General features: G+C 48.3%; 1 protein-coding gene across 48 annotated transcripts; it reads right to left on the bottom strand.

Annotated features, from left to right (window-relative positions):
• Positions 1-26: 26 nt before the first annotated feature.
• Positions 27-24,548, bottom strand: LOC142930157 (uncharacterized). 48 transcript variants are annotated; one of them, XR_012946201.1, is made up of 13 exons: positions 22,203-22,280; positions 20,562-21,675; positions 19,001-19,103; positions 18,137-18,294; positions 9,306-9,437; positions 6,575-6,651; positions 5,524-5,597; positions 4,888-4,992; positions 4,431-4,648; positions 4,042-4,114; positions 2,997-3,151; positions 1,832-1,951; positions 1,134-1,168 (listed from the first exon to the last, which is right to left on the bottom strand). XR_012946201.1 is itself a non-coding variant. In XM_076072265.1 (11 exons), exons 2-11 carry the CDS (start codon positions 22,269-22,271, stop codon positions 996-998), a joined length of 1,011 nt encoding a protein of 336 aa, XP_075928380.1. In that variant the 5' UTR covers positions 22,272-22,280; positions 24,263-24,548; the 3' UTR covers positions 27-995. The 48 variants fall into 48 exon arrangements, 18 of the variants coding, with proteins under 18 accessions (XP_075928380.1, XP_075928382.1, XP_075928376.1 ...); XR_012946203.1 differs by having other exon boundaries at positions 4,888-4,949; XR_012946210.1 differs by lacking the exon at positions 6,575-6,651 and adding an exon at positions 6,259-6,311.
• Between the last annotated feature and the right edge of the window lie 3,340 nt (positions 24,549-27,888).

Genomic DNA, 27,888 nt, shown 5'->3' with positions numbered 1-27,888 from the left:
CCACTAGGACTGCACTAAACAGCATCTTGGATGAAATACAATTTTATACAAAACTGTGTTGCCTTTAAGGACTAGCCTTATTCAAAATCAGTCAAATTCACTACGGGGTTGCACAAAACTTTCAACATGCAAACCATAGGATATCACATAATCCACATTCATAATTCTCAAAAAATTAATACTCAATTGAAAGTGTGCACTATTGACTTTTTAGGCTGAATTTGAAGAAATATTCTGACACAGCAGGTTGCTGGACGTATGTGGAACGTCTTTCGTACCATACATATCCAACCATGCTAATAAGTACTTAAATCAGTTCTAAATAATGTTAGTTAATGCTGGAGCACCTGGATGTAACATCTTTCAAAAACAGATATCTTGGGCCGTCATCATCCTCTTCCACACAAAAGAGAGAATAGTGCGTGAGCAACATCTTCCATTTTTAAACCATGAGACTTTCTTTAAAGTAGCAATCACAGTACAAACGTGTAGGGACTGTGTTGGATACCGTCTCCTTTACTAAAACAGATGCTCCCTGCTTCCCCATCTCAATCTCTCCACTGTCAAGTGGTTCAGATGGACAAGCCTCTGAAGGAACCGGAATGGCGCAAGGGTCACGTGCGGCTGCACCGAGCCCTGCTGCAGAGAACATGGGAGAGCCCTCGTCTGCATAGACTGGCTGCTCAACACTTTTAAGATGCCCGGCGCTTGCTGTACACCTTTGTGATCAAGCCATTAGTGCGGGTTCCATCCAAGGGTGAGGCGATGGGGGTGATCGCATCCCCCTTGAGACGCCAAAATAGCTTTTCTAGTGTTATTTCTTCTATCTACGTGGCTTTCCCAAAAGACCCAAATAATCTTTTATTGATATTTACCAGTAAGACGTGTTTTAAGCAGCTTAAAATGTCGGCGCTACCGTCTCTCCCGTTACGAAGTTTATAGACCCGCCTCTGCACTACTGTGCACTGCAACTCTAATCCAGTGTTGTTGCGCTGCTAGGTGTCATTCAGTGGGCAGGCAGGAACATCGAGACGTCGCTGCTGGGGTTCACTCGAAGTGTGCAGCGCGTGTGGTCCTCGGTGGAGAATGGGGGTCTGGGACAAGTCCGTCGTCCACATCTTCACAGAAGAGGAATACTGTTTGGAATCGGAGACGTCCACATACGAATCTGCCAGCATCACAAAACAAATATTGGCGATGAGTAAAATTCCATCTTTGGTCACAAATTTTCTTTTGAAATGTGAAAATAAGTACATTTAACTTCACATTGTTTTAGTGTAAGTGCTCATCTCAGAAATATCCACATGCAGCTGATTGCTCACACCATTGCCGGCAGAAGGAACTCAACTGGGGGAGCTCTGGAGAGCTCCTCGAGGATTATCAATTATCTTTAAAGATGGACAGGCGTCTTGGAAAGGAAGTACCCACATGCGTATTGCCGATAAACTCGTTGCAGTGCGCCTATTTTACTGCTGGGTGGACAGGCACTGTGAATTTAGGAAACATGCTTTCACCTTTAGGTCAACCCAGCCTTAAATTAGTCTGAACCTATACTAGGTCTCCCCTAGGTCAAATCAGCCTTAAGTTAATACAAACCTAAATTGGCCCTCCCTTATGGTTTACTTTGGATACATACAAGGCACAATTATTACAACTAATACTCATAACCATACTATCCACCCTACCCCTAAATCTATTCCGAACATTTGCTCCTGTCTGTAGCCGGAAGGTTACACTTCATATGAAAGTGTATGTGCTTGTATTTTAGATGTAAATTTGCAGCATGGGTCTTGCAACGTTGTCATGTACACTCAATGGGGAGAAAACTCGCCACGCAGGAAGTTGCCCATGGTGGAAATGGAACGATGAGATGGGCTGTGTGCAGGGGACGGGTCCTGGCATCACAGGACAATGCAGGGTGGTAAGTGGCCTTGATCAGTGACCATCATGGCTGCTGATTGAGAGCATACAGTAATGTTTCACGACGGATTACCACAACATTTTTTCTTAATAGTAGAGTTTTGTTATGGGTATAGTGCAACAAAACATTCCGTAAAAGTAATCTTCCTACAATATATACATTGCAAGCAGTATTTGAACATGACTTTCTCTAATTTTGTACAAACTTTTTGTGTTTAAAAAGGAAAACATTTCATTTCAATGTTTGTTTGCAATCTGTCCCTTTGAATATTATACGTATGGAAATTAACCAGAGAAAGCCCACAGAAACCACGGGATAACACTCAAGCTAAGTCATTCAGTACTACGTCGCATATCCGACTTGCTGGGGAGTGTGGTATAGGCATATCGGTGAAACGTTTGTATGTGACTGAACATCTATATACAATGACAGTCAATACATGCAAAGATGCTGCACTGGGTGTGGCCGGTGAATTGATCAGGACGAACATGCAACGTACTCTATGTCAAGCATTCTTGCTGTACCAAATCCTACAGGTACCATCCCATCACCCTGCAGGCGCGTGCCCCCAGCAAACACGATGGCTCCATCTCCACAAATCCCACCAAACCCCAACTACAAACCACTGGTTCACAGGCTCATGTCACAGTGGTTATCATGCTGATTTACCCAGCAAAGCGTCACTGAGCAGTGACTATTTTTCAGAAGAGTCTTGCCAGGTTCTCACAGGAGGGGGTTACGATTGCTATGTATATTCCCAATTGAATCATTCGGGCACAATTGTTCATGAGAATAACATGACTCATGATGCCGCCACACAATGGCCTAACCTTGCGAATGACGTCACAAGATCTTTAATGTCCACTCTGAAGCAGACTGAGTGTATGTTTACAGTTAATAAACCCGCAGTATCAAATCCGAGCAGCCGCTGGATTCTAACCGCGCACCTTCGTAATAAGCGGCAAACGCACGACTGCTAGGCGGTCACCGCCCATTTGATTTTCGACCTCCCATTATCTTTGCATGAAAACAAATCACTTTGTTGACGTTTGTTTTCGCCACTAATTTCACGAACCAAATGAACCGTGACCCGGTGAATGTCACCGGAGCGCAGTGGCGACAATGGAGCCTCCAGACGGCGCTCTGCCAGAAGCGCGGAGCGAGTCCCGTGAGCCAGGCCGGCTCCAGTGCCATCACTTTCCTCACGAAGAAGCGAGACGTCTGCACCATCTCGTTCAACACCACCCAAACGCGCGTGCACAAAAGCACGCAGAGAGTGACCTTCGTTTAGAATTAAATACTGGAGGGGGCTGCTGTGGTGCAATGCCTAGCACGCTGGCCTGGCAACAGAGAGGTTGCTCGTTAGACCCTCTGGCACAGCAGTTGAAACAAATGGTCAAGTAATCTTAAATTCCCCTGCCTATCTACCAAGCGGTAAAACATATGACCAGTGTGGAAGAGTAGACCAAATATTTTGTAAAGGGGCTCTCACATGAGCATCCTCGTGGAAATTCTTTCTGCCAGCAGAGGCATGAGAAAAAGCAATATCATGACTGTGCCACAGCTCCACAATCCCAATTGTTTTGGCAAAGTGGTCAAAGAATGTTGCTAATTAAAAAGGTTGCTTATGTATTTAACACGTGGGTGTTTAGAGGCCAGAGCACTGAACTGGCACCACCGAGTACCTGAGTTTGAATCCAGGCAGCTGCCTGTGATTAAAGCGGGTTCTCAAATCGAGTGAGTTAATGGTCTCAGTCCGGTCGTCATTGACTGCACAAAATAATGCATCACATTACTGTCACTCTGCACTTTATTGGGATATATTTCCAGCTATGAGAAGTCACAACATTATTACGACTAACATTACTCCCATATGAGGAACGGGTGGGAAAGTCCTGCCCTTTACTATGTGGACGAAAGGTCAATTTAAAGGGTACAAAGTAGCTCTGTGATATCAGATTTAGTGGGCTATGATCTAACACAAGGCTTGTATTGCTCTGTAAGACACGAATGACTACTTGGGGACCCATGACATGATGGCGAGAGCACAGTCGCGGTAAATTGGGAAAATATGGAAAAAAATGCAGGTTTACGAATAAAAAACATTGCGGGTTTATTACCAATACAGTGGCTTCTTGGCATTGAGCACGGAGGTGGGTGTGGATGTGGAGCTGAAAGTCATCTCATACCTTCCTGTTCCAATAAAAAGTGTAAAATCAGAGTACTAGTCAACAGACGTCTACTGCCATTAATATCAACAAAAAATATATAACACACACATTTGCATGAAATTGTCCACGTCTACAACATGGCCGTGATGAACCCAGTGAGACAGTCAAAGCTGGGGACAGCATGAAGAATCTCAGTACTGTTAGATCAGTTTCTCTGGCAAAGACACTGACACAGAAGCATGTACACATACAAAGACAAAGATACCCCATATAGCCTTTACCAAACTTTTGGAACAAGTGGTGTTTTTGCAAGAACCCATGAAGTCCGGCTGGCATACTTGGAGCTGGGTGGCCAGCACCACGCCCGGCCGCCTTCGTCTCCCAAGTGGGTATGTTTACACACCGCACCAGGTACTGATTTCAGGTTGAGTCGACATAGAGGAGGCCGAAGACCGGTTCGGATAATCGTCACTGGTGTTGGCCATGAGCGGGACCGAACTCGGGTCACCAGGTTCGTAGTGCAGCTCGCTAAGCGCTACAATACCACTCCCCACCACTGCACACATACGTACACTCACACACAAAACAAAAACACAAAGAGTCACATCGTTTATACAGGCTGCCAGGCAAGTGCTGCTGGTATGTGCCTATTAAGACTGGCAATGTGCACAAGGGGGTGGTGGGGCCAGTTCCAAGCCTAGCTCCCTTTGCTGATGTTAATACACGCTGAAACATGCACTTATTTGGAGCGGAGTCTACATACAGGAGACTCGAATTGGTTAAGATATCACTCACCACTGATGTGAGCCATGGCACGGAATCAAACTTAGGTCGCTGGATTTGTAGCCACTAGCCTCCTGCAACACATACGCCAATTTCTACACACGTACACTCAGACCCCTGAAAAAACAAACAGAAATTACCAGGGATCCAACCTCAGGTGTCAACAGTGCCAGCGTAGTGTATCTGACCCTGGCCATTGTGAACTCTTTCAGAGCAGCAGGTAGATACCCCTCTTAATCCAGGAGCTCAGCAGTGCTCACTTCATGTAGGACATAGCCATTCTGATTGCCCTGAACCACACAACCAACTTTTCTTATTCCAAGCCAAACGTTCCATTATTGCATGTAGTCAGCTGCTTCTATTTCCTTTCTCCGTGAGCTTCCATTCCGTGCCTCTTTTCTCGTCATATCCACCGTCCTCGTGTCTCGTGCCACCGCAGCCTCCCATCTCCCCCTCGGTCGCGCTCTACTCCTTTGGTGCTGCATCGGTAGCATCTCCATAGCAACTTTCCCTTACACCTCCTTTGTCTCTTCTCAACACATACCATCAAAGTCTAACCTCTCTAACCTTCGCGATAATCTCAAAAACCCCTAAGGCACATGACCACTTCGTCACATTAAAACATGAGGCAGGATGGAGAAACTGCACCTGTAAGATTCACTGTGGTGCAGTTTGGCAGCATTGGTGAAGAAACCGGACACAATGCACGGGGTTGGCATCTCCTACTCATGCAGATGGAGCGGAAAACAAGACACACAACACACACATTGGGAATAGTGACTCAAATCCAATTCTTTGGTTCTTTCAGTAAAGTCACGAAGACAGAAAAATAAAACAAAAAAATAATATATCACGACGTTAGGATCGCAACACAAGCGCTGCTTCAGCAGTTCCGCTGCTGGATTATTTTTTCTGCCTGAGGACGACCGCTTGTGTTGCGATCGAAACGTGATATATATTTTTTAATTTTCTACCTACGTGACTTCACTGAAATAACCAAAGAGTATGGATTCCTGCAGTCACGAAAGACTCAAATAAAAATTAAAATCCAATTATCTGTGATTCAATTTTCGCCTTATCTGTATTTGTCCACGGGTAAGAGCAGATAATGAGAAAGTTGGCAATGTGGGAAATATCCTGGGTCAGCTGGGGATTTGATGAAGATAACGCTGCAAATAAAAATGGAAAGGAGAAGGGGAAGAGGGAGGAACTGATCAGTTGGTGGAAAAATGTGAACAGTTAGACGGGACTCTCCATGAGAAGAGCCTGAAGATCACGAAAGATGAAGAGCATCGTTCTTGGGCATCAACCCTCGGTTATAACGACGACAAGAGATGGACAAGAGCAATGAGATAAGAGTTGTCATGCAACATGTAACATTACATTTGGTTTTGCACTTCAGCCAGGCAGAGGTGGCGCAAGCCTGTGATCCAGTACTGTGGAGGCAAGAGTTGGCGTCACACAAATGTTTGTTAGAATGCAGCACAGCACAAATCTTGACGCCACCTGTTCCATCTGTATGGGAAGGAATGTTGCACTCCTCCGCACTCAGAGACTGATCTAGGCAACCATACTAAAGGAAAGTGTGCTACTTGAAGGTGAATTGCGAATAAAATTACGATGAACGCTTACAAACCACTGCATTGACATAGTTGGGAACCCAGGTAACCGCAACTACCGGTCAACCCGATATGTTTACCTGTGACACTTGGATCGGACTCGCACGAGTTCAGCCCGTGAGTCTGTCACTCCACATGGTCTCAAAGTGCCCCTAGCCTGGGCAGAAGCAGACATCGTCGGGAAGTCATCTGTACTTGTAGAACATCTCTGAGAGATGGTTGCATCCCTCCACGGTTAGGACGGTGCTCGTGTACTTGTGGTTGAAGAGCTTTGGAATTTCTGGATTAAAAGTAGAAAGTCATGGTGCAGTTCTACAATTATTTGCTTGTGTCACTGCTGGCAGAAGGGCCTCCACTCGAGAGACCGTGCAGTGGCTGGTGCACCAAGCAGTGGCGAGGCCTTTGTGTTCCTGAGGTTGGTGATCATCAGTGTTGATTTCGTCAGCATTTCACTCGTTTAGTATTCGTCTACAATAACCTGCAACATTTTAGTCAACCCATCATCTGTTTTATTTAGCCATTAAAATAAACATGCCAACTAAATGAAATCCACAGAATAAGACGTTACGTAAATTCCACAGGTATTTGGTAACTAACAAAATTAACGCTCCTGTTGATACATCAGAAGCCACCGACTACTTTTACTCAGAGTTGACCTACAATAATGGGAACAAAGCAGCATGGGTCAGTATAACCGTAGCACTGAGAACCAACACGGCCTGCTCATCACATGCAATAGCACGGCATCGATACTTGCATTTTAAAGCCACGCTAGCATCAACCACACAATCAACTCAAACCTCTATATCAAAAGTAGCAGATGTAATAATCCTCAGCTCTTCTCTCTTCTTCTTGATTTGCCAATAAAAAGAATACCATGTGTAAGTATGTATGTTGAAACTTCTTTTGCACCATTCAAAGTCAACTGTGCTAATCGGAGGTGTGGAAATTTAAGGTGAATTGTGAATAAAAGTATGAAATAAAGACAATTAGGGCAGGAGATAGTGCTTTTGGAATATCGATTTGATCATCAAAAGCAGCACGACAAAGTGCCTGAATAATAAAGGTTGTTTCCAATCGGTACACATTACCCACTGTGAAAATGATCAGAAAACAATGACACTAAGCTGAAACTTATGCAAAGAACAGAGTTGCATTCTTGGGATTGCAGTGAAAGACAGATAGGGGAACATGTGATTCAGGGAACAAACAGAATCAGAGAAATCTTATTGTAGATGTAGAGGTGCTAACTACTCACTGTTCGGTAACCTGCATTGCCACTAGGTATCAAAGGGGCAGTGCAGCGCTACCTCTGTGTGAATAACGGTTGGGGTCAGACGAGGTGAACTGGATCGTAGCCACAGTTTGGTAACAACCAATCAGACAGTTCCACGTGGGAATGTGGGATTGGTTACACCTGGCCACAAACGGGTATAAGAAGGGTGAGCGCGCGAAGCGCGGGGAGTTCTCTCCCTACACGAAGACCGAAGCCCGGGCTGAAGATAGCCAGGACCCTGGACCCAGCCTTCCAGCCCTTCTGAGGGCTAAGGCTCAGCGTATCCAATGGTCAAGACCCACCGGGCCAGCAGTGGGTCAGATAGCCTCCCCTAGGTCCCAGCCGGAGGACTCTAGGATAGCGGTAGACTCGAGAGTAAGTCCCGCCAAGACAGGAAGCTGTACTTCCTTAGGTTAGCAAGAGACCTGTGTAGGTCCCGCTAAGTCTAGAGGCTGTACCTCCTTAGGTTAGCAAGAGACCTGTGTGTAGGTCCCGCTAAGTCTGGAGGCTGTGCCTCCTTAGGTTAGGAAGAGACCTGTGGGTAGGTCCCGCTAAGTCTGGAGGCTGTGCCTCCTTAGGTTAGCAAGAGACCTGTGTGTAGGTCCCGCTAAGTCTGGAGGCTGTGCCTCCTTAGGTTAGGAAGAGACCTGTGGGTAGGTCCCGCTAAGTCTAGAGGCTGTACCTTCTTAGGTGAGGGGACCGTATACCCCTTTGTGTGTTAAGGACTGTGTAAGAGAAGACAATAAAGAGTGTGCCTCATAAGAAGTGTATTTATCATTATAAACACTACATATGTATGTACAACTTCTTTCGTACAGTATAAAGCCAACCACGCCAATCAAACTGTTAAGAAAAGCAAGGAGGGGCTTAGGCTGGACACCACTCGATGGGATGATAGCCGATGGACAAAACCGGTGCCGGAATTGCAGCCAAAGAAGAAAACAAGGGCAAGACAGAGCGATGAGATTAGTTCAAGAGCGCGATGGATTGTGGCACCGCGCAGGGCAATGAGGGATGCCGATGGCATGGGGATCTGTTCATTCAGCAGTGCAGATACCAGGGCTGATGTTGACAATGTACATTTACATATACAGTACATTGACGATTAATTCTGTACAGAAAGTACAGCTGTTCCATTACGATTACTGTCAATCTTAGCTCATTACACCGAGGTTAAAACGTTCCCATATAAATAAGGTAAATTGTTCTAACTTTCTCAGCAGCCCAAGCGTAATGAATATTGGTGTACAGTGTCCACTCATGTGCTTCATCAAATATAATGGCATAGCGGGCACAAAAAACAAAACTCAATTAACCCTCGCACAGCACTCACTAAACACTACACCAGGAAGCAGAGTGCATTAGACACATTGTTTAAGGGAGGATGAGATACAATCCTGAACTGTATGACTGAAACCACTGCTGGCTGCAGGGCCTCAACTAGAGGGAACCCTAGAGAGGTGAGTGTGACAGTGAGACAGACCAAGGTGAGTGAGCAAGCGCGTGAGTCGCGAGCAAGGCAGCGTCCCTCTCACCGTTGCGTGGGGGGTCGGGCACGAGGCTGTGGCTGCCACTGCAGGTCGTGCACCCCCACGCGTAGCTCCATCGTGTGGCTGGCAAAGATAGTTGTCACCGATGGTGGCCGTGAGCAGGAATCCACCTACACCCTACACATACATAGACAGAGTTGTCATTAAAATGGATCCTCGAGTTGTATTGATTTCATGGTTTCAGCACAGCCACCAATGATTTACATCAAGACCCAGTGTGTCGCACAAGACACCCATAAGCGCACATAGAGACACAGACTCCCAATGAGTTGTGATTAAACCTGATCCTCCATTTCAGTGAGTTGATGGTCTCAGCTCAATCACCGATGACTTACGTAAAGAACAATAGACTATTCTGGAGATACGACTCCTCTACTTAGCCTGGCACCATCAGTAAACCTCATGGCACCTGGGTTTCCCCCGTGACCTTCTGCACCTAGCCTGGCACCATCAGTAAACCTCATGGCACCTGGGCTTCCCCCGTGACCTTCTGCACCTAGCCTGGCACCATCAGTAAACCTCATGGCACCTGGGTTTCCCCCGTGACCTCCTGCACCTAGCCTGGCACAATCATTAAACCCCTTGGCACCTGGGTCTGTCATATGACCTGCTGCACATTGCCTGGTAACATCAGTTAACCCATAACACCTAGGTCTGTCACGAAACCTCCTGCACCTAGCCTGGCACCATCACTCAAACCCGTGGCACCTGGGCCTGCAGAATGACCTTCTGCACCTTGCCTGGCATCATCAGTAAACCCCTTGGCACATGTGTCTGTCCAATGACCTCCTACACCAACCATGTCACAATCAGACAACCCAAAGTACCTGGGTCTATCCTGTGATCTTCTGCAGCACATAGCCTGGCATTTTCAACAACCCCTTGGCACCTGGGGTTGTCCTGTGACATCCGGTACTTAGCCTGGCACCACCAGTTAACACCTTGACACCTGGGTCTGTAGCGTGACCTCCTGCACATAGCCTCGCACAATCTATAAACCCCATGGCACAAGGATCTACCAGTTACATCCTGCACCTGGTCTGGCACCATAAGTCAACCCCTTGACACCTGGGTGTGTCCTGTGATATCCTGCACATAGCCTGGCACCACCAGTCAACCCCATGGCACAAAAGTCTGACATGTGACCTTCAGCACCACTCTTCCTGCCTGTACCCTCTCATCTCACTCTACCTCCCTCCACACACTCACCTGTCTCTCATCTCACTTTACTCCCCTCCACAAAGTGACTTGTCTCCCATTCTAGATTTGAAGTTTTCGTGACTGCAAAGATCCATACTCTTTAGTTCTTTCGGTAAAGTCACGTAGGTAAAAAATAAAATAAAACAAAAAGTGAAAACTAAATCAAATCACGGCGTTTCGGAGGCAGCACAAGCTTCCGTCATCAGGTGGCAACAGTCACAGCAAAATTACTGTGGTGAGTCGAGAGAGCTGTTTGTGACAAGAGATTATATCGGGTAAGAAGGGGGGAGGAGCCAGGGAGGACGGATGCAGGGTGGGGGGGTGTTGGGGGACGGAGATTAGAGAAGCTCCTGGGCATGGTACTCATGTACCACGGATGGGGGGGGGGGGAGAGTGGGATGAGGGACAAATTTGCACGACTGAAACATTGCACGTCAAATTTCATAGTGATGGTAGTGTGTAAGGCTGGGAGTAAAAGACCAGAGATATGAATATAAACTATAAGGCAGTTAAAGTTTAACTTGGTTAATAACATCCTTCCAATGATTGCTCAATTGCTCAACACTCTCGTCCACTCACCTACCTCTCCCCTCTCATATCACTCTAGTCCACACGCTCACCTGTTTCTCCCCTCTCCTCAATCTACTTCCCTCCACAAACTCATCCGTCTCTCCCCACTCACCCTACTCGACTCCCCTTCACACTAACCTGTCTCTCCCCTTTCATCTCTCTACGCCCCTCCACACACTCACTGTCACTCCCCTCTAATCCGACTTTACTCCCTCCACATACTCTGCTGCCTGTCCCCTCTCATCTCACTCTACTCAACTCCACATACACAACTATCGTCCACTCTCATCCCATTGTACTCCCCTCCCCACACACACAATCACTTCCCCCTCATCTCACTCTAGGCCACAATCACCTGTCTCTCTCCTTTCATCTCATTCTACTCGTCTCCCCACTCACTGTCACTCCCCTCTCATACCACTGTAGTCCCCTCCACACACTCACCTGTCTCACACCTCTCATCCCACTCTGCTCACCTCAATACACTCATCCATCTCTCCCCGCTCATCGCACTCGAAACCCTCCACACACTATCCTGCCTCTCTCCCCTCTCTTCTAACTCTACTCCCCTCCACAAACTCACCTGTCTCTCCCTTATCGTCTAACTATACTACACTCCACACTCACCAGTCTCTCCCCTCATTTCCATGTACTCCCCTCCACACACTCACTGTCGCTCCTCTTGAATCCCCCTCTACGCCGCTCCACAAACTCCGCTTCCTCTGTACTCTCTCATCCACTGTGCTCCCCTCCCCACACTCACTAGGCTCTCACCTTTCATCTCACTCTACTCCCCTCACACACTAATCCATCTCTCTCCCCTCATCTCACTCTAGGCCACATTCAGCTGTCTCTCTCCCCTCTCATCTTACTCTAGGCCACACTCAGCTGTCTCTCTCTCCTCTCACTCGAGGCCACACTCAGCTGTCTCTCTCTCCTCTCATCTCATTCTACTCCTCTCCCCACACTCACTGTCACTCCCCTCGCATACCACTGCAGTCCCCTCCACACACTCCCCTGCCTCTACCCTTTCACCTCACTCGACTCCACTCCACACACTCACCTGTCTCGCCTCTTTCATCTAACTCTACTCCCTACCATACACTAACCTGTCTCCCCCTCTCATCCCACTCTACTCCCCTCCACGAACTCACTTGTCTCTCCCGTCTCATTTCACTCTAGTCCACACTCATCTGTATCTCCCATCTCATCTCACTACTCCTCTCCATACACTCACTGTCACTCCCCTCTCATCCCACTCTACTCCCCTGCCTCTCCCCTTTCATCTAGCACAACTACCCTCGACACTCACCTGTCTCCTCTCATACCACTCGACTCCGCTCCACACTCACCTAACCCCTCTCATCCCACTCTACTCCCTCAACAAACTCACATGACCCTCTCATCTCACTCTACTCACCTTCACACACTCACCCGTCTCTCCCCTCTCATCTCACTCTACTCCCCTCCACACTCACCAGTCTCTCCCCTCATCCTAATGTTCTCCCCTCCACACACTCAGTCACTCCTCTCTCATCCCACTGTACTCTCCTCCACACACTCACCTGCCTCTCCACTTCCAACTTACTCTACTCCTCTCCACACACTCACCTGTCTCGCCCCTTTTATCTAACTCTACTCCCTACCATACACTAACCTGTTTCTCCCCTCTCATCTCACTCTAGGCCACAATCACCTGTCTCTCTCCTTTCATCTCATTCTACTCCTCTCCCCACTCACTGTCATTCCCCTCTCATACCACTGTAGTCCCCTCCACACACTCACCTGTCTCACCCCTCTCATCCCACTCTGCTCACCTCAATACACTCATCCATCTCTCCCTGCTCATTGCACTCGAAACCCTCCACACACTATCCTGCCTCTCTCCCCTCTCTTCTAACTCTACTCCCCTCCACAAACTCACCTGTCTCTCCCTTATCGTCTAACTATACTACACTCCATACTCACCAGTCTCTCCCCTCATTTCCATGTACTCCCCTCCACACACTCATTGTCGCTCCTCTTGAATCCCCCTCTACGCCGCTCCACAAACTCCGCTTCCTCTGTACTCTCTCATCCACTGTGCTCCCCACCCCACACTCACTAGGCTCTCCCCTTTCATCTCACTACTCGCCTCCACACACTAATCCATCTCTCTCCCGTCATCTCACTTTAGGCCACACTCAGCTGTCTCTCTCCTCTCTCATCTCACTCGAGGCCGCACTCAGCTGTCTCTCTCCTCTCTCATCTCACTCTAGGCCACACTCAGCTGTCTCTCCCCTCATCTCACTCTAGGCCACACTCAGCTGTCTCTCTCCCCTCATCTCACTCTAGGCCACACTCAGCTGTCTCTCTCCTTCATCTCATTCTACACCTCTCCCCACATTCACTGTCACTCCCCTCTCATACCACTATAGTCCCCTCCACACACTCCCCTGCCTCTACCCTTTCACCTCACTCGACTCCACTCCACACACTCACCTGTCTCGCCCCTTTCATCTAACTCTAATCCCTACCATACACTAACTTGTCTCCCCCTCTCATCCCACTCTACTCCCCTCCACGAACTCACTTGTCTCTCCCCTCTCATCTCACTCTAGTCCACACTCATCTGTATCTCCCATCTCATCTCACTACTCCTCTCCATACACTCACTGTCACTCCCCTCTCATCCCACTGTACTCCCCTCCACAAACTCACCCATCTCTCCCCTCTCATCTCACTCAAATCTGCTCCACACTCACCTGTCTCTCCCCTCATCTCAATGTACTCCTCTCCACACACTCACAGTCACTAACCTCTCATCCCACTGTACTCCCCCCCCCCCCCAACACACTCCCCTGCCTCTCCCCTTTGACCTCACTCTACTCCACTCCACATACTCACCTGTCTCCCCCTCGCATCCCAATCTACTCCCCTCCACAAAGTCACCCGTCTCTCCCCGCTCATCTCTCTCTACTCCTCTCCACACACTATCCTGCCTCTCTCCCCTCTCCTCTAACTCTACTCCCCTCCACAAACTCACCTGTCTCTACCCTCTCTTCTCACTCCACTCTGCTCCACACTCACCAGTCTCTCCCCTCAATTCAATGTACTCACCTCCACACACTCACTGTCGCTCCTCTCGAATCCCACTCTACGCCCCTCCACACACTCTGCTTCCTATGTCCCCTATCATCCACTGTACTCCTCTCCACACACTCACCTATCTCTCCCCTCTCATCTCACTACTCCTCACAACACACTGCCCTGTCTCCCCCTCTCATCCCATTCTACTCCCCTTAATAAACTCATCCCTCTCTCCCCGCTCATCCCCCTCTACGCCCCTCCACACACTCTGCTTCCTCTGTCCCCTCTCATCCACTGTACTCCACCTCCACACACTTCCCTGCCTCTTCCCTTTCACCTCACTCTTCTCCACTCCAGACTCACCTGTCTCCCCCTCTCAACCCACTCGACTCCGCTCCACACACTCACCTTTCTCACCCACCTCATTCCAGTCCATGCCCCTCCACACACTCCTCTGCCTCCTACCTCTCATCTCACTCTACTGCTCTCCATAAATTCACTTGTCTCTCCCCAATCAACCCATTCACTCTACTCCCCATCACATGCAAGAACCTGTCTCTACCCTCTCATCTCACTCTAGGCCACACTCGCCTGTTTTTACCCTCATCCCACTGTACTCCCCTCCCCACACTCACCGTCACTCCCCTCTTATCCAACTGTACTACTCTCCACACACTCCCCTGCCTCTCTTTGAACTCTACTCCCCTCCACAAACTCACCTGTGTCTCCCTTATCATCTAACTATACTACACTCCACACTCACCAGTCTCTCCCCTCATTTCCATGTACTCCCCTCCACACACTCACTGTCGCTCCTCTTGAATCCCCCTCAACGCCGCTCCACAAACTCCGCTTCCTCTGTACTCTCTCATCCACTGTGCTCCCCTCCCCACACTCACTAGTCTCTCCCCTTTCATCTCACTCTACTCCCCTCACACACTAATCCATCTCTCTCCCCTCATCTCACTCTAGGCCACACTCAGCTGTCTCTCTCCCCTCTCATCTTACTCTAGGCCACACTCAGCTGTCTCTCTCTCCTCTCATCTCACTCGAGGCCACACTCAGCTGTCTCTCTCTCCTCTCATCTCATTCTACTCCTCTCCCCACACTCACTGTCACTCCCCTCTCATACCACTGCAGTCCCCTCCACACACTCCCCTGCCTCTACCCTTTCACCTCACTCGACTCCACTCCACACACTCACCTGTCTCGCCTCTTTCATCTAACTCTACTCCCTACCATACACTAACCTGTCTCCCCCTCTCATCCCACTCTACTCCCTTCCACGAACTCACTTGTCTCTCCCGTCTCATCTCACTCTAGTCCACACTCATCTGTATCTCCCATCTCATCTCACTACTCCTCTCCATACACTCACTGTCACTCCCCTCTCATCCCACTCTACTCCCCTGCCTCTCCCCTTTCATCTAGCGCTACTACCCTCGACACTCACGTGTCTCCTCCTCTCATACCACTCGACTCCGCTCCACACTCACCTAACCCCTCTCATCCCACTCTACTCCCTCAACAAACTCACCTGACCCTCTCATCTCACTCTACTCACCTTCACACACTCACCCGTCTCTCCCCTCTCATCTCACTCTACTCCCCTCCACACTCACCAGTCTCTCCCCTCATCCTAATGTTCTCCCCTCCACACACTCAGTCACTCCTCTCTCATCCCACTGTACTCTCCTTCACACACTCACCTGCCTCTCCACTTCCAACTTACTCTACTCCTCTCCACACACTCACCTGTCTCGCCCCTTTTATCTAACTCTACTCCCTACCATACACTAACCTGTCTCCCCCTCTCATCTCACTCTAGGCCACAATCACCTGTCTCTCTCCTTTCATCTCATTCTACTCCTCTCCCCATTCACTGTCACTCCCCTCTCATACCACTGTAGTCCCCTCCACACACTCACCTGTCTCACCCCTCTCATCTCACTCTACTCCCCTCACACACCAATCCATCTCTCTCCCCTCATCTCACTTTAGGCCACACTCAGCTGTCTCTCTCCTCTCATCTCACTCTAGGCCACACTCAGCTGTCTCTCTCCTCTCTCATCTCACTCGAGGCCACACTCAGCTGTCTCTCTCTCCTCTCATCTCACTCGAGGCCGCACTCAGCTGTCTCTCTCCCCTCTCATCTTACTCTAGGCCGCACTCAGCTGTCTCTCTCCTCTCTCATCTCTAGGCCACACTCAGCTGTCTCTCTCCCCTCTCATCTCACTCGAGGCCACACTCAGCTGTCTCTCTCCTCTCTCATCTCTAGGCCACACTCAGCTGTCTCTCTCTCCTCTCATCTCACTCGAGGCCACACTCAGCTGTCTCTCTCCCCTCTCATCTCACTCTAGGTCACACTCAGCTGTCTCTCTCCTTCATCTCATTCTACTCCTCTCCCCACACTCACTGTCACTCCCCTCTCATACCACTGCAGTCCCCTCCACACTCCCCTGCCTCTACCCTTTCACCTCACTCGACTCCACTCCACACACTCGCATGTCTCGCCCCTTTCATCTAACTCTACTCCCTACCATACACTAACCTGTCTCCCCCTCTCATCCCACTCTACTCCCCTCCACGAACTCACTTGTCTCTCCCGTCTCATCTCACTCTAGTTCACACTCATCTGTATCTCCCATCTCATCTCACTACTCCTCTCCATACACTCACTGTCACTCCCCTCTCATCCCACTCTACTCCCCTCCACAAACTCACCCATCTCTCCCCTCTCATCTCACTCAAATCCGCTCCACACTCACCTGTCTCTCCCCTCATCTCAATGTACTCCTCTCCACACACTCACAGTCACTAACCTGTCATCCCACTGTACTCCCCTCACACACTCCCCTGCCTCTCCCCTTTGACCTCACTCTACTCCACTCCACATACTCATCTGTCTCCCCCTCTCATCCCAATCTACTCCCCTCCACAAAGTCACCCGTCTCTCCGCGCGCATCTCTCTCTACTCCTCTCCACACACTATCCTGCCTCTCTCCCCTCTCTTCTAACTCTACTCTGCTCCACACTCACCAGTCTCTCCCCTCATTTCAATGTACTCACCTCCACACACTCACTGTCGCTCCTCTCGAATCCCACTCTACGCCCCTCCACACACTCTGCTTCCTATGTCCCCTATCATCCACTGTACTCCTCTCCACACACTCACCTATCTCTCCCCTCTCATCTCACTACTCCTCACAACACACTGCCCTGTCTCCCCCTCTCATCCCACTCTATTCCCCTCAATAAACTCATCCCTCTCTCCCCGCTCATCCCTCTCTACGCCCCTCCACACACTCTCCTTCCTCTGTCCCCTCTCATCCACTGTACTCCACCTCCACACACTTCCCTGACTCTCCCCTTCTATCTTACGCTACTCCTCTCCAAACACTCACCTGTCACCCACTCTCGTCCCACTCGACACCTCTCCACACACTCCCCTGTCTCTCCCCTCTCATCCCACTCGATTCGCCCCCACAAACTCACCTGTCGCTCCCCTCTAATCCCACTAGACTCCCATCCACACAATTGTATCTTACCTCTCATCTCACTGTACCCCTCCACACACTCCCCTGCCTCTCCCTTTTCACCTCCCTCGAATCAGCTCCACACACTCACCTGTCTCACCCCTCTCATTCCCCTCTACTCCCCTCAGAAAAATCACCTGTCTCCTCTCATCTCACTCTACTCTCCTCCACACACTCAACTGCCTCTCCTCTCTCATCCCACTCTACTCCCCTCCACAAACTCACCCGTCTCTCCCCGCTCATCTCACTCTACTCAGCTCTACACTCACCAGTCTCTCCCCTCATCTCAATGTACTCCCCTCCACACACTCACTGTCGCTCCTCTGGAATCCCACTCTACGCCCCTCCACACACTCTGCTTCCTCTGTCCCCGCCCATCCCACTCTACTCTCCTCCACACACTCCCCTTCCATCTTACTCTACTCCCCTCCACAAACTCACCTGTTTCTTCCCTGCGAGTTTGCGTTGCATTGTAGCCATGCCAGCTGCCCCGGGGAGCGCCAGGACCTGCGCGCAGTTCCAGGTAGGCGAGTGGCGCCGCTGGTGTTGAGTTCCCACCACACTCGCCGCGCCACAGCTGGGTGCAGACCCCAGCTGCGCTGTAGGGGCGGGGGGCAGACACAGAGAGAAGCAGATGCTCGCCGATTGATTCGCTGCTGGGTGGACGACGTGGCAGCGCATCGACGTGCAGAGGGGGAGCGCAGGAGGGAGGAACAGGATCAGGATCTGCCCGAGCAGACTCCCACCACAGGGAGTTCATGGAATATTCTTGATTCCTCACAGGATACGGTTGTTCTTGCTCTATTTCACCCTTGCAAATGCTTCCAAGCTCCTCTCTCGAGTCCTCACCTGGTGACATAAAATCAACTCTGGGACACTTAAGAATCGTGTCTGGTTCACAGGTGTGTTTCTGGGTCGTGCCGCGAGGCGTGGTTCAGCACGATGAGCGACGTCTTGCTCCACGTGTTGGGAGCTCGTGCAGGAACTGTGGGGAAGGCGGTGTTGGTGGGCGGGGACAATCGGGGTGGGACGGCTTCACGAGTAGCGAGACAACATATAATGAGGACGCCTGTCTCCACGGCTGCATCGCATCGTAACAGCAATGCCGGCGATTGAACTAAGACACCGTGAGGCGGGTGCCGCCACATTTGGATGTTTGACGACAAATTCCATTACTCGTCACAGATTAGCATCATGTGGGAGGAAACCGGAGACCCCGGGAGAAAACCTGCCATGTGTAAGTGGAGACAAGAGGCTGATATTTAGGAATCCACTGCACATGTATCACGTGTCGCTGTGCACCACCTGCCCTTCCCGCACGCGTTCTGGGAGTAGTCGGTGAGCCGGTGGCTCCACGCGCCGGCGACGATCGTGCAGATCGACTCTCCGCCACCGGGGGGTCCTGGTCCTGAAACAACAACAACAAACACGAAGATTCCCCCATAGCCTCAATGCTACGTTGGGGCAAGTGCCGAGTTGAAACCACGTGCTGAGTTTGTATGGTGTCTCCCTTTTTTGCAGAGTGTAGAGTGTGAGCGAGTATATATGTGTTTGGGAGCGTGTCTGAGTGTGTGATAATGTACAAGTGTTTGCGAGTGGGGAGCAGTAGCGTAGTGGCGTGAACCCAGCGAACCGAGTTCTATTCCTGCTCACGACCATTATCAGTGACAAATATACAAACCTGTTCCGAGCCTCCCCTAAATCAGCCTTAAATGAGTACAGGCAGTTCCTGGGTTACGGAAGACCCGACTTTATGAAAATGAAATTTGATTTAAAGCTTTCGTGACTGCAGGGATTCATATTCTTGGTTCTTTTAGTGAGAATTTTATTGTTTTATGAAAATGCTCTGATAAATGCATAAAAAAATTAAGATGCAGAAATGTTTGCATAAGTTAAGCGCAAATAGTGCAGCGCGGTGAGGTTGCGGATGAATACCGCGGAGGGACGCATAAGGCACGCCGCCTTACGCCTCACTCCACCAAAACGCCTCCTTCACCAAGCCCCACCACGATTATGGGCAATGTAATTTTTGTATACCATTACATTATTGTTTGTTCTCTATGCTTCGAATTATCTTTTCCCCCATGTTTCTATTGTTAGGTTTTTACTGTATTTAATGTGCGTGCATGTGTGTGCGTGTGTATGTAAAGTCTAGGCCTAGCCTAATGCACGGTAAACAAACATTCGGAAGTGACTGCTTTCTGTTAACGATTTTTATTAAAATGTTTCCTGGTATGCATAAACAATTGGATCCAGAATATGTCCCATTAGTTTAATTATGGGTAGTGTTATTCGATTAAATGAAAAACGAATATGAAGTGCAGAGTATGTAGAGCAATAGAATATAGGTAGCAATAGAAAACAGCACAATACAGTCCTGAGGGAAAACGAACTAGTATTCAGGTAGGGGAGGCACAACTATTTCTGGCTATTGGATTTTAGCTTTAATTCAGGGACAAATTGTTCAATTACTGACATATGGAAAATTCGGGTTACGGATCGTTCTCAGGAACCTAACCCTTTCGTAACCCGGGGACGACATGTACCTGGTGCTGTGTGTAAAACATCAGCACTGGGGAGACTAAGCCAGGTGTGGTGTTGGCCACCCACCCTCTCGTGTGATGTGTCGACCTTCACAGGTGCTCTCGAACAGCACTTTTCCCAGGTAGCGTGTGTCTGCAGATTGCCCGATATGATATAATCACAACTTTCTGGACCACAGAGGACACGTGCTGCAGGATTGGAAGGATACCTTAGTGGTCCCCCTCTATAAGGGGGACCGTACTACCGGAGCATCTTCCTACTCAGCGTGCCGGGAAAGGTCCTAGCAAAAAAATGTTCAACATCGCCCTCTCGCCAAACACACCGAGGAAAGGCTTGCAGTGCCCGAGTGTGGCTTCAGACGGGGCGGCCTGCACGGATGTAGTATTCTCTGTCCGTCTGCTATAGCAGCAGCAGCAGCAGATGCAGCCAAAGCAGCTCCACTTCTCAGGAAGAAATGTGAACTTGGCTTCCGATGAGGTGGACTCGCCATGTTCATGATGCAGGTGGTGTCCACCTCCATGAAAACAACCCCTCAGTGTAATAGGGTTTTTCCCCTTTTTTCTGGCACCGAAACTGAAACCTATTTACAAGGATTCATGTCTGGTCGAGCACCAATTGGGTCGAGGCTCGAAAGAAAGCCGTCCCTTGGTGTGGACCAATCAGTTTCAAGGACAATGCATATATTATCATAGTATGTTTTCCTGTTTGCATTTTGACTGCAAGTATTGTGGTTAATGCAGACATGGATCCTTGTAAAAAGGTTTCAGTTTCGTTGCCAAAAAAAAGGGGAAAAACCCTATTATTATATTTTGGTACTGGCAAAGGAGGTCTAATGATGAAGATGCTAACCCCTCAGTGTTTAGTGGCAGCAGTAGTAGAGGAAGGCACGCCATAAAGGAGCGCGCGTGACAGAGGGGAGCACAGAAATTGTTATAACAGTTTATTATAGTCATGAATAATGTTACCACCTTCGAAATATTATCGTTGTTTATCAAGTAGAATGCAATGTTGTTAATTTTATCATAGTTTATTGTTCTAAACAATGTTAAGAATGTTATAAAGGTTGTCAATGTTGATATAGAAGAATGCAATGTTGTTAATGTCGATTTAGTTCATAATACAGTTGACTCAATTATCCGCTTGCGTTTTATCCCATTTGAGGATTAACCACGCACCTGATATTGACACAAATTAATAACTCATGGATGTTTCCCTTAATCCCAAATTAATAATCTAAAAACAGTGATACACTTATTCATGGAAATGTTTATTACAAGTCACGTGCTCCGGTTAATCTGAAATCCATGTGATCGCCCCTACGGTACTTTAGTTGCATATCTTTACAACAGTGGGCGGAGTTTGATGTTGATTGGCGTGGCTCTGCTTCTGTCCACTTAGTGGGCCGAGTCTTCTGCGCGGGAGCAGGAAAGTTATCCCTGAGCATGTGCATCGTTCGGTCGATCGTTAGCATTCGTTCTAAATCAAATACTTTTGTAACAAAAAACAAGATCAATACATTCTTTACTAAAAAAATGTTGTTCATTAACAAACTCAATTTCCTTAACTTAAACATAATGTATATCTATATTAGTGGTTTTTGGCAAAGAGATCCACGTAAAATGGATATTTTTGGATGGTCCGCAATTTTTTATTAGCCATGGCTGTCCTCGGCATTAGCACGGATAGTCAAGAGGCTACTGTATTGTAATATATGTTACCATTTATCAATGTTGATATAGTAAAATGCAATGTTAATGGGGGAGAACATACAAACTCCACGCTCTCTTATACTCACTCTTATATTCACTCACTCAACCTCTTGCATACTCACACTGCGGAATAGCGGGCGAACATACAGAATCCACATGCTCTGATACTCACTCGCACACACACACACGCTCTTACCAAATAAATACATTAATTTTAAAAATGTAAAGGTGCAACCCTGGAATTGCTTGCTCACGTCACTGTTGGTGGAAGGGGCCTCCAGTAGAAGGAGCTCTAGTAGGAAAGCCGTGATCCAGCAGTACATTGAACATCGCTGTAAATAGAAATGTGGCACCCATGAAATCATAGAAGTCATGTTACCGGCTTCCTGGACTACCTGGGACAGCTTTCCCTGACACTCCCCACCGGCTCGCGGTTGACGACGCACTGACAAACCAGAGTGACTATGCCAATATAGTAAACCTTCTCTATTCACGAGGGTTACAGCCTTGTGTTGCAGTCGAAACGTCGCGAGAATTTTATTGTTTTATATATATTTTATTGTTTCCCTTCAACGTGACTTTACCGAAAGAACCAAGAATATGTAGAAATCTTGTTCACAGTAAAAATGTGATAGTTATTGATAAGAGAACACAGCACTGGGGGGCGATAGCCGCAACACTTTCCCTGATTGCATTCGCCTCATTCTTGATGGATCTCACAGTCCACGCCAAAATGTCGGCCTATCACAGACGTGCTCTCGAGTGCTAAAATGATAACTGTGCGTTGTTGTTATCAAACACCTGCATCTCCCGATGAGTCGTCCACCTGAATTCCTCACCATCTCCATTGTCATCAAATCATCATGAAAGGTAATAAAAACGAATTGTCATTCATATTTTATTATTTATTGTAGTCAGTGGTATTAAACATTTACTATTCCCCCCTATGTTCACTCGTGCCAGGAACGCAACCCCATTTTTCCTGGTCAACAAGGTTTCTACATTCGCGCGCGTTTTCAAGAACATAACCCTTGTGGTTTGAGAGGGTTTACTGTCCATATTTTATCCTGGAAGAAGCCAGTGTTATTGACGAATGCGTCCATGTATTTGTTGTTGTGCTTGTGTACCACTGCCAAAGTAGAAACACCAAGTCATTCGCTGTGCGGTGTGTACATGAGAGCAAACAGTCGGTGCGGTAGACCAAAATTGTTAACATGGGTGAGGGAATGAATCTGACTGCTCACCCTTCATCTAGATGAATCATCGATTGTGCATTTCATATATTGTACCGTCAAAATACACGACTGCATTCTTCTTCAGGGTCATTGTCAATGACGCGACACAACTGGGTGGGATCGTTTTGCATTAGTTCACCGATTTCAGGCTCACAGCCTTGCAGGTCAATGCCGCGCAAAGAACACATTGGCAGTTCAAACGTCTTTTGTGCATTCCATGTCGCCTTGGGTCTCATAAAGCCATCCTCACTGTCGATGTGATGGTAATGTCTGTCACTAATGGCTTCTCTAGACCAGTGGTTCGCAACCGGGGGGGGGGGGAGTACGTGAGGTGATTTATAAATGTGTGAAATTATAGCAAACATGAGTCACTGGTGAATAATCACGTATGAATCTGCCAATAGAAAATTACGACGCTAACATCGAAGTCCATATCGTGACCTAGATCGGTATAAAAGACCTTTCTAAATAAATTATCAACAATGTTGTTTCCAAAAGTAACCAGCGAGCGCGAACAAATTACGCCGTTGGTTTGTTTATTCGCTTACAAGTTACTGGCTAGTTAGGGATACCTCACAAAATGGACAACTGGTTAACATTGACGTCCATTAGTCATACATTTATTTCTCAGAGCCGTGATGGGTCAGGCAAGCGAGGGTAATCGGTTGAAACACAATTCTAAAAGAGGGCTAATAGTAGCCAGAGAAGGTTGCATTCTTTTTAAACGAATCTAGACAGAATATATTCAAACCTACGAACATAAATGTACAAAAGACACTTAAATTGACGACTTGGTTAAGTTTGACTTTTAAACGCTTATCTTAACACTTGTTTTCGATAGAAAGTAAAATAAACATTGAGTGAACCTCTAGGTGGGGGGAGGGGGTAACGCGCAAAACGATTCTGTGATATTTCCATTTGTCCCGCCAAAATACTGTACACGTGAGTTTTACTCAAACTTGCCGCTACCAAAAACTGCAGCCCTTAAGCGTCGGGCACAAAGAGAAGACTACATACCTGATATATAAAATCTATATGTAACACAACAATAATATATGCATAGTCAAGAGCTTACTTACCGACCGCTGTTGTTTGCGAGGGCTGGCAATTTGCGATGGCGGCCCCGCCCGCCGATCCTCGGGTGTGGGTGGGGTGGCTCACACCACGCCCGGCCGCCTTTGTCTCCCCGGTGGCGATGTTTACACACCGTACTCATTTGATGCCGAGTCGACCTCGGAGTGTCCCAGGACCACCTCGTACAATCGTCACCCGTGTTGGCCGTGAGCGGGAGTCGCGAGTAGCTCCCCACGCGCCGCCATGACAGTGCCGCCACCAACACCACGTGGCCCCCACCTGGGTCACGTGCTCAGGCGGCGCGTGCTCCGGCGGCACGCGCAGCACAGGAGATTGAGAATCTGATGGCTGGGCGTAGGGAACGTGGTAATACGATCCCATTGTTGTAGCGTAGCGGCCCTTGCCAACACGGGACGCGTTTGGTTGATCGGCCTCCGCTTGTTTCGGGAACATGTTCTCGTGTTGCGAACAAATTGAGAGTTATAGCAGACTCTCGTGAAGGAGAACGCTCGTTAAGCGAGACGCGCCTGTGGTTGGGAAACGAAACGACGTGAATGCAAATGTTGCAATGAAACCACAAATATACAAATGAGCGATCAAATCACAGCATCCGTGAGAGATGGTGTGTGCAAGATGAGTTTGTTGAAGTTGAACTGCCGGCTCCACTCAATTTCCAAAGTGTCTTTCCACTTGGGCGAAGACTCACCACCTCAGCTGCCTGGACGCACACTTCGCAACCAATTTCCCTGATTTCGACGTGAAAAGGTGTCACTAGGCACGAAACCCATTTCAATGCCCAGCCTAAAACAATGGATGTGACCGCGGCTGAAACGAAACAACTCGTTGAAATGTCACGTGATGAGTTTTTTTTTCTCACGGAAAAGAGAGAATCCGCAAACCCCGACATCTTAACGCGTGCCTCGAAACCGATGGTACCCTTTGCAAGCATGTAGTGTACACGTGAGTGAGCGCACTGACTTTGGATGTGACCGCTGAAGGTGGGATGTGCAATGTCAGCCACACCGCAAGATTTTGAGAAGCTGTGTCGCATGCCTCAAGCAACACGCGTCTCGACACTCGACCTGGTGAGTCCAAATTATTGCTTCATTTATTTATCAAAAAAATTCATATTTGTTGTTCTATAATACCGACACAAAATGAACGTACAGAAATATCCTGTCACTTGAAATGTTTTTAAATTATGGTTATTGTCAGTTTAATAGGAATTTTGTCTTCAAATAGGGTCATATTGCAAAATTGTTTTGAAAGTGCTGCTATACAGTGCGGTTAAATTGCAATCTTCAGAATCGAATATTAGTGTAATTGATTAATTGCAAATATTGGAGGTTATTCCACACAATCAAAATATTCAAGTTGATCTGTGCAGAGTCCCAAAGACGCCAAGCGTCCAGCAACAAACAGCACCATCAAATGTCAAAGGAATGAGACCCACGTGAGTATTGAACACATCGAACACAGAGCCTAGGACGAGGGTGGGCGGAGCAGAAGTGGTGGTTACATCGAGTTTCCCCCTCCCAAAGGAAAGTGGAATATTGACCACCTTGCTGAGAGCTGCATACAGAATGGCATTGCAGCCCATGCTCGTTTGGAGCAGCAAGACTCAGATTTTTCAGTTTATGCCAAAATACACTTTCATTTACAAAAGCAAACCTGACAGCTCATTTGCGAGTCCACTGCTGTACAAGGGCCTCCACACACCGTGTCGGTCATTTTTGTTGTTCGACCATACTTTACCATGCTGCTCGGTATGGGTTGGGGGGGGGTACAGGATCTGTTCAGATGTCACCGATGTCAGCCATGGCCAGGAATCAAACTCAGATGACGCAGTGCATGAACCACTGCATCATCACTCCATCCATTATCTTGGATCCAGCTAAAGGTAAAAACAATTGCTGTAACATTTTTTTGTTGCAGCAGGAAACCATGAATAGCGAATACAGTACTATAAAGACAAAATCGGTAGCACACGGATACCTTGAGTTTGCTATATCGCAGGTGAGTTCGTTGTCACATTGTGTTTGATATGCCGTTATGTGACACGCACTTGCGAGATCATATGGATTTGTTTTACTGAAATCATGTGTTTTTATGGTGAATTCCTGATTTAGACCCCACCCCGCCCTCAAGCTGGCTAATGTAGACGCAGAGCAACAACTGCAATCTCACATTCAGGTGGTCAAGCCAGACAACCGCGCCAAGAGCAGTGGAGTGTATCATCACTGTGATGTCTCTTTCGTATTTGTGGATCGGGCGTTGCGTCGTTATATGCTGTACGGTCTGTTCTGGATGACCACAGTCACACACTACTGGGGAGTTTTTAATTTTCCACTTGTGCATCAGGTATCCGCATCTACTGCCGTGGTTTGTGCAGTGGATACAGTTTAGGGTGGACCATGAGCTTCGTGGAAGATCAAACCTAGGGATCTTCTTGCGTTGGCTCTTTCACAACAAGGCGGTGTTTGTGGGCGATGGGTGAGGGGCATGTCTAGTATGCGAGACTGAGACTGCGAGCGCAAGACATGGAAACGTCTCCTCGTGGTACATGCAGGCAGTGGTTTGCAAGGCTGGCACGGCCCGGTTTTATTCATTCGGGCTTTAATCGTTTTTTTATATAAAACCGGAGCACCTGGATCCTGCCCAAATCCGGTTTTATTCGGTTTTATTAAAGTGAAGTCGGGATTTCAGTCGCACGCACCTATTAGCAGCGTTCGGGCCGGGGCCCGGGCTCAGCCGCCGTGCGCGTGAGTCACGCGCACGGCGGCATGGCCACGTCGACCGCCGCTGCTGCTGCGTCTGAGCGAAACTGCTCGACGATGGGATTTATCCACTCCAAGTTGAGGAACAGCCTGGCGCCCAGCACAGTCGAGAAGCTCGTCTTCATTAAGTCGAACCTCAACGCGTTCTACGACTGCCCCACGCCCGGCGATGGCCACGACAACACCGAGTCCAGCGGCGAGAGCGACGACGAAGACGACGCGGCGGCGGACGACGACGACGAGCAGGATTGAAGTGTGCACGAGACGCCGATAATACAACCAGGTTTTAATCGGCAAAATCGGGTTTAATTCCATTAAAACCAATAACCCGATTTGTCGGGCAAAAAAAAATCGGGGTTTTCCCACCCTTGAGTGGTGGTGCTGGCCTATTTGGTGACCCCGAGCAGAAATTGTTTTGCCCCTACCCCTTTCCTATCCATAAACTCATTGTGAGGCGACACGGAAGATGTAGCAGTTTTATATTGAATCACTTTTTAAAATATTCCTTAGAAATTGAAATCGAGCTTAAATTTAGTCGACCTCTAGTGTCCTGAGTTCGAGACCCTGCATGATTATACAGTTCTATTTTCCTATAACGCGGTAGTTGCGTTCCTGAAGAACACCGCGTTATGGAAAATCGCGTTACAATAAATAATGTACGGGGTGCTTAAATTGTTTTAATACTTGTGAGAATGTGCAACAATACCACAAGAAATGTGCCTCCGGGCTCTGGAGACCACCTAGAGAAGATTCCAGGCATGTGTTGACAATGATGGCGAGCAAGTGGAGACTCTTTGACTTTTTGCAGCTATTAACATACATTTCTTTATCATGTTACAGTGTATTATCCGTTC

Source organism: Petromyzon marinus, chromosome 37, assembly GCF_048934315.1.
Source record: "Petromyzon marinus isolate PM22_M1 ecotype Great Lakes invasive population chromosome 37, UKy_Petmar_22M1.pri1.0, whole genome shotgun sequence".
Lineage (NCBI taxonomy): Eukaryota > Metazoa > Chordata > Hyperoartia > Petromyzontiformes > Petromyzontidae > Petromyzon > Petromyzon marinus.
Note: the sequence above shows the minus strand (reverse complement) of the source record. Positions and strands in the feature narration are given on the sequence as shown.

Excerpts from the sequence above, each read along its gene's own strand:
- LOC142930157 (XM_076072261.1), bottom strand. The coding sequence starts at position 20,759 with ATGGAGGTGGACACCACCTGCATCATGAACATGGCGAGTCCACCTCAT. Across the intron at positions 6,652-9,305 it reads GCCCGACCCCCCACGCAACG|GCTAGGGGCACTTTGAGACC; the intron begins GTGAGAGGGACG and ends GCTTCTGCCCAG. Across the intron at positions 1,169-1,809 it reads GAGTTTTCTCCCCATTGAGT|ATTCGTATGTGGACGTCTCC; the intron begins GTACATGACAAC and ends TGATGCTGGCAG.